At 43.0% G+C, this 10,710-nt stretch overlaps 1 protein-coding gene across 1 annotated transcript in view; it reads left to right on the top strand.

Annotated features, from left to right (window-relative positions):
* Bbs4 (Bardet-Biedl syndrome 4) overlaps nt 1-10,710 on the top strand; it is a 43,837-nt gene that overhangs the window by 771 nt on the left and 32,356 nt on the right. The window contains exon 2 of the mRNA XM_013518828.1: nt 4,981-5,032. Within this exon, the coding sequence (XP_013374282.1) occupies nt 4,981-5,032 (52 nt within the window). The remainder of the gene's footprint in view (nt 1-4,980; nt 5,033-10,710) is intronic.

The following is a 10,710-nucleotide window of genomic DNA, read 5'->3' as shown; positions in this document are numbered from 1 at the left end:
AAATTAAAAAAGGACTGAGGATATACAGTGGCTCAGTGTGAAGGCCCTGGTTCAATCCCCAGTACTGCCTCCCCCACATATAATAATTGTACATGTTGTGGCTTATGCTGTCATACATGGATACAATGTATAATAGCTAAATTAGGATAATTATAGGATAATTAGCGTTTCTGGTTTTTTTTTTTTTTTTTTTTACTTTTAGAGAAGATCTTGCTATGCAGTTCAGGCTGGCCTTGAGCTCACTTTGTAGCCCAGGCTGGTCTCAAACTCAACGATCCTTATGCCTCAGCCTCCTGAGTGCTGGGATTACAGGTATGCACCACCACACCATGCCCTTTTCTGTTTTCTTAAATATTTGTCATTGTGGTTGGGAACATTGTAACTCCTTTCCTTTATTTTTTTGTTTTTTTTTTCTGGTACTGAGAATCGAACTCACGACCTTGCATTTGCCAGGCAGGCGCTGTGCCGCTGAGCTAAATCCCCAGCCCCTGGAACTCCTTTCTAGTTTTGTTTTTTGGGATTGATCCCAGGGCCTTTGCAATGAACTACATCTCCAGCCCCTTTTTATTTTTATTTTTTATTTTGAGACAAGGTCTGGCTAAATCCCTAAGTTGTCCAGGCTGGATTTGAACTTGTGATCCTCCTGCCTCAGCCTCCCAGAGTGCCATTGTACTGGGCTTTTCTAGTTCTGCATAAAATAGGCAATAAATTGTGAACTAGTGACCCTACTGTGCTATAGGCCATTATAATTTATTCTTCCTAATTGTATTTTGGCCCTTGTTATCTAGCTTCACTCTAGCCCCTTTCATTCCTACTCTTCCTAACAACCTCTAGTGATTACTGTTCTACTTTCAGGAATTCAACTTTTAAGGTTTTATATAGGAGCAAGAATATGCATAATTTGTCTGTTCCTGGCTTGTTTCATTTAGCAAAATGCCCCCCATTTCCACGCATGTTGTTGTGACTTTCATTTTTTCTGGGTGAATAATGGTCCACTGTATATGCATACCACATTTTCTCACCTGTCTTATCCATTGCTGGATACCTGCACCTGCACATCTTGGTATTGTGGATAAGTGCTCCAATAAACAGAAGGCAGATGTCTCTGTAATATACTGATTTTTCTCTCCCTTAGCTAGATCTCTAGTAGTTCCATAGCATGTGTTAGTTCTTTTTTCTTTTCTTTTTTTTTGGTACTGAGAAACGAACTCAGAACCTTGCACTTGCCGGGCAGGTGCTTGTACTGCTGAGCTATATCCCCAATGCCATGTGTTAGTTCTATTTTTAATTTTTTGATAGTAGTAGTTTTTTGAGGTATGTATCTGTAATTGGATCTAATTTTTATAGTCTCATTTGCTTTTATTCTGATATGACCTTAACATTTAAGCCTTAGGCTAGGTGATCTGGCGCATGCCTGTAATCCCAACACTTGGGAGGCTGAGGCAGGAGGATCATTGTGAGTTCAAGACCAGCCTGGGCTACAGAATGAGCTCACAGCTGGCCTGAACTGCATAGTGAGACCCTGTCTCAAAAAGACAAAAATGAAATAAAATAAAACCCCATTTAAGCTTCAAATTAATTTTTTCATTGTTGTTAGATTTACTGCTTGTGGTATTATAACTGTAGTAGTTTCATCTTTTTAAGTTCTCATTGCATGGAAGTTTGAATTTTTGTCTTGTTTTGGGGATGGTCTTGCATCTTCTTATAAAATTTAAAAGACCCAACAGCCCTACCCTGAAATCTATTTCCCATAAGCAGCTGCAGCTTATGGTAGTACTGTTTCTGGTGGCAAAAACTGGAAACAAGGTAAATACACACTGCCAAACCACTGATGTTTCCACACTGTGGAAAATACTACGTAGCCATTAAAAGAAAGCTACAACTATATGTTGACTTGGAAGCCTTGGTGTACATTTAAATAAGAGCTAGAGCAGAGCATGGTGGTGGATACCTGTAATCCCAAGTGCTTGGAAAGCTGTGGTAGGATTGAGGCCAGCCTGGAATACATAGTGAGACCCTGCCTTAAGAAAACTGAGAATAAACAAATAGACAAAAGCTAGAAGTGGAGCTAGGGTACGTTGTGGGATCTCAACTTTGTAATGCTCAGGAAGAGTATGTTCCCTAAAGTTAAAAATATCCAGTTAAACTAGGCGCAGTGGCACATGCCACTTGGGAGGCTGAGGCAAGAGGATCGCTGTGAGTTTGAGACTGGTCTGGGCCATAGTGTGAGCTCAAGTCCAGCCTGAACTGCATAACTAGACCCTGTCTCAAAAAAAAAAAAAAAAAATCCAGTTATATATATTTTAAAAAACCTATAGTGTTTTTTAAAAAACATTTTCAAAGTAGTTTTGAGGAGCTGGGGTATAGCTTAGTGGTAGAGCTCTTGTCTTAAATGAAAGGTCCAGCATTCCATCCCCAGCACTTCAAAATACAAAACACAACAGCAAAATGTTTTGCTGTATAATATACATACCATAAAATTTGACCATTTTAAGTACTGTGTATAGTTGGATCATTGAAAATAACTGCAGTCTTGTAAATGACTCAGTACTGACATCTATTTCTGGTGTTGTGTTGCTGCTTGGGTTTTGTTTTTGTTTTTGTTTCTGTTTTCCTTGTTTTTTTTTTTTTTTTTTTTGAGACAGGGTCTTACTATGCCATTCAGGCTGGTCCTGAGCTCACTTTGTAGCCCAGGCTGGTCTTGAACTCTCAGTAATCCTCCTGCCTCAGCCTCCTGAGTGCTGGGATTGCAGGTGTGCGCCATCACGCCCGGCTCCTTGTTTCTCTTTTCCTGATGGGTCTCTCCCATCCCTTTGTTCTTTTCCCTTATCTTTTAGCTATGTGCTTGAAAAGACAGCATGAATATAGATATTTTTAAAAGTCCATTCTCATACTCTGTTTTAAACTGGAGAATTTAATTTTTCCCTCCTTTCTGCTTCTCTCATTTCATTGCTTAGAAGTTACATACTGTACTTTCTTGAGTACCAAAGAAATGTGAAAATACTCTATGTATTGAACATGAAGTCCATACTTAAATATCTGCATAGTACAGAGACTCTGAAATTCTCAGTGAGTCTAAAAATTTCAAATTCTGAAGGTCTTTTACATTTGGTTTTATTCTTGAAAGTTAATATTGATAGGTGTAAGAATGTAGGTCAGGATTGCCAGACCTTTTTTGTTCTTTGTAAAAGGTCAGACAATATTTTGGGCTTTGTGACCTGTACAGTCTTTAGTAACTAGTGAATTCTGTTGTTGTAATACAAAAGCAACTGTAGGCAATACATAAACATATGAGCATGGATGGCTGTGTTCTGAAAACTTTTATTTGTAGATACTGAAATTTGACTTTTATATACTTCCCATATATGAAAAATATTATTAAAAATACATTTTTTTTGCCAGGTGTGGTGGTGAACTCTTGTAATCCCAGCACTCAGGAGGCTGAGGCTGGAGGTTTGGAAGTTCAAGGCCAGCCCAGGCTCCATAGTTCAAGGTCAGCCTGAACTACATAGCGAGACCCTGTCTCAAAAACAAGACACAGACACACACACGAACATGATGTGTCTGACCTGTAGGTCATAGTTTGCTGACCTCTGGTTCCTATGAATATTCATTTCATCTAATACCTGACTTTTAGAGTAGTATGCTTATGCTGCTTTTTTTTTGAGACAGTGATTCCCTATGTAGAGCAGGCTGGCTTTGAAGTCACTGTGGAGCCCAGCCTTGCCTTGAATTCATAGTAATTCTCCTGCCTCAGCCTCCTAAGTGATGGAATTACAGGCATATGCCACCATGCCTGGCACCCCACGCTATCTTTTTTTTTTTTTGTACTGGGAATTGAACTCATGACCTCAGACTTGCCAGGCAAGCTCTTCTGGCCCTGAGCTATATCCCTGGCCCCTACCCCATGCTATCTTAATTTGATACTGTTTTCCATTTTAATTCTAGAGAAGTCAGCTCTCAGTCTTACTGTCATTGCTTTTAGGTAATCTGGTGGTATTCTTTAGCTGCTTTTAGAAATTTGTGTGGGTGTGGGTGTGGGTGTGGGTGTGTGGCGCTGGGATGGAACCTATGGCCTCATTCATGCTAGGCAAGTGCTGTACCCACTGAGCAACCCCTCAACCCTTAAGCATGTTTTAAGTTCCCTGTGCTGTACCTAAGTATGTGTTTATTTTCATTTCACCTGCTTAGGATTTGTTGCATAGCCAGAATCTAAGAATTCATGTCACTTTTTACTTCTAGAAAAATTCCAGCCATTATTTTTGCTTATGTTATGGTATAGACAAAATAGGAAGTTGATATAAAAATCCATCTAGAGATTTTTCTAGCAGGTTTTAGGGTAAGATAGTGTACTATTTAATTCCTAGAATTGACTGCTAGATACCTTTTTTGCTTTTTTTAAACAATTTTTTTTGGGGGGGTACCAGGAATTGAACTCAGGACTTTGCACTTGCCGCGCTTTTGCCACTGAGCTATATCCCCAGGCCTTAGACACTTTCTGTATAGATGACTTATATCTTCCTTTATCAAACAGATTACTTTTCTGGTGTGGCTGTTAAAAAGCACAACATTAGTTGCAATATTAATATTAAATGTTTAAGGACTTAGTGCTTTTATAACATTAATGCATACATTATAACTTTTGTGTAGTATAAATATACTATCTATCTATTTATTTATTTATTTATACCAGGAATTGAACTCAGGGCTTCACACTTACTAGGCAGGTGCTACGCCACTGAGCTAAACCGCCGGCTCCTAGATACTAACTTCTATATTATTAGTAGTTTCAGTAGCAAAGGTTTATATGGCATTTGTTTTTTAAATCATCCTAAGATTGTCCTTTGTACGTGTATGCATTTTATGGACTAACGGTGTGACTGATTATTTAACTAATTATATTATAACTCTGGTTATTTGAATGTATCTTTAAGTTATAAGCTATACAGGTGCTTTCATAGACCGACACTGTCATTTCAGAGAACTCAGTTTCCTGCCGCTGCTGAATCTCAGAAACCCAGCAAGAAAAAAGGTTTGTATGCGCTTTTGTTGTAATGTGTGTATTTGCGCAGATTTCTCTGTCTCCTTGATCCTTTGTGGGTTTTTTTTTTCTACTATATGTGCATTAGAGCTTTTAAAAATGTGAGTGTTACAAAAAGCAGTACTAGTTCAGATATTGTGCTGTATCTAGCTTTTATTTTATGGGGCTGTTAGATATTACTGACCTGTAAACTTTTTTTTTTTTTTGAGACAGGGTCTCACTATGCAGTTCAGCTTGGCCTTGAACTCACCATGTAGCTCAGGCTGGCTTTGAACTCACAGCAATCCTGATGCCTCAGTCTCCTGAGTGCTGGGACTACAGGCATGTGCCACCACACCCAGTTGTAAATGTATTTAAATGGAGTTTGATTATTAAGTATGATTGCCTTTCAGAAATGTATTTTACAGTGTGTTTTCCAGGAATATATCTTTTACTAGAAGAGCTGTACATTTCTACTTTGAGTTATTTGTGACAATCAGATGTAATTCTGACATTATCTAATACAGTTGCAAATATTCCTAAGACTGTCTGGACAGAAGAATCATTTCCCTTTTTGTTTATTTGTTTTGAGACAGAGTGTTGTAGCACACCACAGGCTGGCCTTGAAGTCATTTTGCTCCTCCTGCCTCAGCCTCCTGAATGCTGGGGACTATAGGAGTGTGCCACCATGCCTGGCTTCACTTTGATATCTATCACTGCCTATAAATCACCAGGTGATTTGGCTGGTTAGATGGGATCTGTGTGTCTTGTGATTGCCTCTTCAGTGTTCATCCTACCCTTCCTCTAGAGTCTAGTCCTATCATTTGATTGGCAGCAGGTCCAGAAGAGGATTGTGTACCAGTTGGGAATTGGTCTGTGCCCAGCTCAGGCTAATGAGATGCAGAGTTGTTTGCTTTAGCACCAAGAAGCATTTGATGTGCGTTGCTGCATTCTGTAGCTTCCCCCAGGGTCCCTTTCTCTTTCTCTTCCTCCTCTTTTTGGTGCTGGGGCTTCGAACCCAGAGCTTCCTGCATGCTAGGCACACATTCAACCACTGAACTAATTCCCAGCCTTTCTCATCCGTTCTTCCTCCTATCTCTATCTCAGAGCAGCCAGAAATCGCTGTTTGATTTCTCATTATTAAATTTAGTTTTTCCTGTTCTCGACCCCCCTCCTACATTTGTGAACTTACCTTGTCCTAGGACCAGTGATAGCGATTGGGACTACAGAGATAAATAGGGCCTGGATTCCTCCCTCGGGTAATTGGCCATCGTCAGAACATAGAGAACAGACAGGAATGAAGTGTAGAGCATGCTTCCTGCTGAACTTAAATATTTCTAGTTTCTTCAGCTCTTGTTGTTTTTTTAATGTGGGACGTTTAGAACTCCTTTGATATAAATTGCCTTGGACAGGTGGCACTTGGCGTTGGTCCCTCCAGGCAGTTCAGAGTGGAGGACTAGGGACCCCGCGGGGCAGGCAAGAGCACGGCCACTAGTGTATCAGGATGGTGACATATTGGGTCTCTTCTCATGTGCACATTTTGTTTCTCTCCTCCAGGTGCGGCTGGGTTGACTTTGGGCAGCAGTCTCACTAATTCCGGCGTTCATCCTATTGCTCAGGGCCTGGGACCCTCATGCATGGCATAGTGGCCACAGCGGGATTGGGCGGCCTCACACCTCCGATGTCAGGGGCATCACCTGCCTGTGACATTTGCCTTTGACAGACAGTAACTTTCCCTATTGCTGCAGTAAAACACAGCGACTAAAACTTGGAATGTTGTCCCAACCTCGTATTCCTGGAGTAACCACCAGGTGGTTGTGACGCATTACCTTTTTAAAATATTGCTTGGGGCTGGGGATATAGCTCAGTGGCATAAGTGCCTGCCTGGCAAGTGCAAGGCCCTGAGTTCAAGTTCCAGTACCAAAAAATATATATATATATTGCCAGATTTAACCAATATTAATACTTCATGAAGTATTTGTACACCTGTGCTCATGGGAGGTGGTTGTTTGCCTTTTTGTTTACCAGTGCCGGTGTCTGTTTTTGAGATGAGGGTTAATTCAGTCTCCACAGGATGGGCTGGGACTTAACTTTCTTCGAATCGGTGGTGTATCTTTCACATGTTTGCTAGAATGTTACAGCAAAGCAGCCCTGGCTTAGGTTTTATCCTTATTGGGAGGTTTTTAGATCAAATTTAGTTTATTAAATAAATGTAGAATTCTTCAGTCAATCTTCTTTTTTCTTTTTTGGTACTAGAGTTTGAACCCAGGGCCTTTGCACTGATCTGCATCCCCCGGACTTTTATTTATTTATAATTTTTTTCTTTTAAATTGATATATATAGCCCAGACTAGCCTCACACTTGTGGCCATCCTCCTGCCTCAGCCTCCCAAATGCTGGGATTACAGATGTATGCCACCACGTCCATCTTTTTTTGTTTTTCTGAGACAGAGTCTTACCATGTAGTTTTGTCTTGCGTAGAATTCACTCTGTAGCCCTGGCTGGTTTGAACTCATGGCAATCATTCTACCTTAGTCCTCTGAGTGCTCAGATTACAAGTATGCACCACCATGCTTGGGAAAATTCACTTTTTTGTTTTTTTGATTTTTGAAATGGGGTCTCACTATGAGTTCAGGTTGGCCTTGAACCTACTGTGGAGCTCAGGCTGGTCTTGAAGTTGTGGATCCTCTTGCCTCCGCCTCCTGAGTGTTGAGATTACAGATGTGTACTTCTGTGCCTGGCAAAATTCACTTTTTGAAAAATATTTTCGGTGCTGAGGCTCAATCCCAGGTGTTCACACATGCTAGGCAGGTGCTACACCCCCAGCCCAGGTTCACCTTTTCTAAATACAAAGTTCTGGGCATTTTGATAATGAAACAGTCATGTAACCACCATTACTATAATGAAGATATGGAAGCTCGGTTGCCCTCCCCGTCACCTTGACTCTATAGAGCATCGCTTCTTTCCTTCCCGTCTGCTGGCAGCTGCTGATCTGTTTTTTTCTCGGTATGGTTTTGCCTTTTCCAGGGTGTCGTATGAACAGATCTGCATGTAGAATTTTGAGTAGCTTTGTAAGCCTGGTGTGGTGTCTGAGATTTATTCATCTTGTCATATGCCTGAGTTTCTTTTACCTTCTTTTTTTTTTCTGAGTTTCTTTTTGTTGATGAATAATACTCAGTGTATGCACATCCTGTAGTTTACTCATGTACCCACCAGAGAAGTACGTCCGGGTGGTTTGCAGTTTTTGGCTTTTAAGAAAAGCCTCTGTAGGGCTGGGGATACAGCTCAGTGGCATAAGCACCTGCCTGGCAAGCGCAAGGTCATGAGTTCTATCCCTGGTACCGCAAAAAAAACAAAAAGAAAAGCCTCTGTAAATATTCACTTCAAGGATTTCATTTCTCTTGCACTAAGGACCTTAGAGTTGGAGTGCCAGGTAGTATTGAGTATATATTTATGAGAAATATACCAAACTGTTCTCCAAAATATCTAGACCATTTTTTTTTTTTCCTGCCTGCAGTGTATGAGAGTTCTGGTTTCTCAGCGCCCTTGCGAGCATAGTGCATGGTCAGTGTTCTGTAAAAGCTATTTTGGTGGGTCCATTGCAGCGTCCTGTAGCTTTAATTTGCACATTCCTAATTGCCATTCATGTCAGGCATCTTTTTGTTAAACTCACAACCTCGTGCTTGCCAGGCAGGCACTGTGTCACTGTGCTATGTCCCCAGCCTCAGGCATCTTTTTAGATGCTGCCCTGTGCTCCTCGTATCTCCTTTGGTGATGTGTCCAGATCATTGACCATTTAAAGAAAACAGCTCTGCATTGTGGTGCACAACTGTCCAGGTACCTGGGAGGCTGAGGCAGGGGGATAGCTGTTTTGATGAAGATACACTTTGATTCATACCTCTTATGTGAAGATGAACACCAAATGAGTCAGATCTAATGTAAAATATGCAAATATTAAAAGAAAATATTGGCCAGGGATTTGTAGCTCAGTGGTAGAGCACTTGGCTAGCATATATGAGGCCCTGTGTTCTATTCCCAGTACTTCCAAAAAAAATTGCCAGAGGCAATAAAAGCAAAGGTCTCATTATGTAGCCCAGGCTAGCCTCAAACTCCTAACAATCCTCCTGCCTCAGCCTCCCGAATTATAGGCATGTACCGCCATTCTCAGAATTTGTTTTCTGATTCATAAATCACATTTCTAGATCTTTTTCTTGTGCTGTTTACAGTCATTTGCCTCTCTCCCCGGCCTGGTCTCGTGAAGGACCTTCTCTTCCTCTTTTCCACAGCTCTGGCTGGGTCTGACGGTGGGAGGGGGCCGAAGCCAGCACACCATCTGCTTCTCTCGTGTTGCTTTTTTTTGCCAGGCAGGCCGGTCTTGTTTTCAGCCTCCTCCTGTAACTCCAGCCCTGGGTAGGGCTTGCCACATGCCCCTCCCTTCATCTTTCTGGCCTAAGGGTTTTGGTGGCTTCTGTTGTGCCCAGCTCAGAAGTGTCTCAGCGATCCCTGCCGGCCTCTCCTTTCCCCTCCCCCGCCCACGCCTGCAGTGCCCGTTTCAAACCCGCAAGTGCTGTCTGTGTTTCCACGTTACGCTCACCGAGTTAGAGCTCAAGATGATAGCAATAAAAAAGTCTTTACAATCCTGTCAAGCCTGGTCGTGTTGCGATGTCTCAAATACTGCACTGAGATAGAGAACTCTTAGAATTCCTGTTGGGTGAGAGGAAGCCATTGTCAGGAGGCTACTTCCAGTTTGTTTGTGTTTTCCAGTGAAAATCACAGGGGGACACGAAGGCTCGGGGAGGCGGAATAGCTTGCCTGGGGCCTGCGAAGGCTCCTGCTGGGCCACATTGTGTCCTGCACCCCAAAACTACGTGCTACGTGTCGGCTGCATCCGAGAGAGACCCTTTACCACTGAGGGGTTTATGTGCAGGGTTTTCACAGAAGCCTTAGTCATTTCAGGAGCATTTGTGACCAGAACTTGGAACCACGGTCATTTTCTGCGTGGCCCTTGCGTCGCCTGGCCAGCAGCCCTGGCTTTGGCCAGAGGTGATGTAGAGGTTTGCCTGAGGGCCGCTCCCGGAAGGCCTTGGCGCAGTGGACATGGCACATTGGGCAGGAACTCAGTTGCAGAATTGTTTACAGTGTGGCCGGAGGGAAGGAAGAAGTGGAGGAGATGTCACAGAAGCGTGGAATTTGCCAGGCTGCCAGCCTTCCGCTGCCTGGGCGGGGGCTGCGGGTGGTGTGGGAGCTGGAAGGGGCCGCCCGCGTCCCCTCCTTGGCTACTGCCTACCCTCTGTGCTTGCAGAGGCTGCTCCAGGGCAGCACTGGCGATGCTCGCGGTGCTCTGACACAGACTGGAGGTGCCGCCGGCACTTCCTGCCCCCTCGGGAGCCTGGCAGCAGCGTTCCATGCGCGTAGCGGGGTGGGGATGAGTGATGATGTGGAATACCAGAGCGGCAGCTTTTACACTCACAGGTAAATTGGAACTGGATTCAGGGCTCTAAAGGTTTTTAAGGTACCCTGAGCTCCCTCACACTCGGGTCTCGGCCTAGCCCCAGTCTTCTAAATGAGTGGATGGCAAACGGTTTAAATAAAAGGGACAGGGGCTGGGGATTTAGCTCAGCGGCAAAAGCGCCTGCCTGGCAAGCGCAAGGTCGTGAGTTCGGTTCCCGGTACCGGAGAAAAACCAAAAAA

Source organism: Chinchilla lanigera, unplaced genomic scaffold (genome assembly GCF_000276665.1).
Source record: "Chinchilla lanigera isolate Chin_1 unplaced genomic scaffold, ChiLan1.0 scaffold00049, whole genome shotgun sequence".
NCBI lineage: Eukaryota > Metazoa > Chordata > Mammalia > Rodentia > Chinchillidae > Chinchilla > Chinchilla lanigera.
Note: the sequence above shows the minus strand (reverse complement) of the source record. Positions and strands in the feature narration are given on the sequence as shown.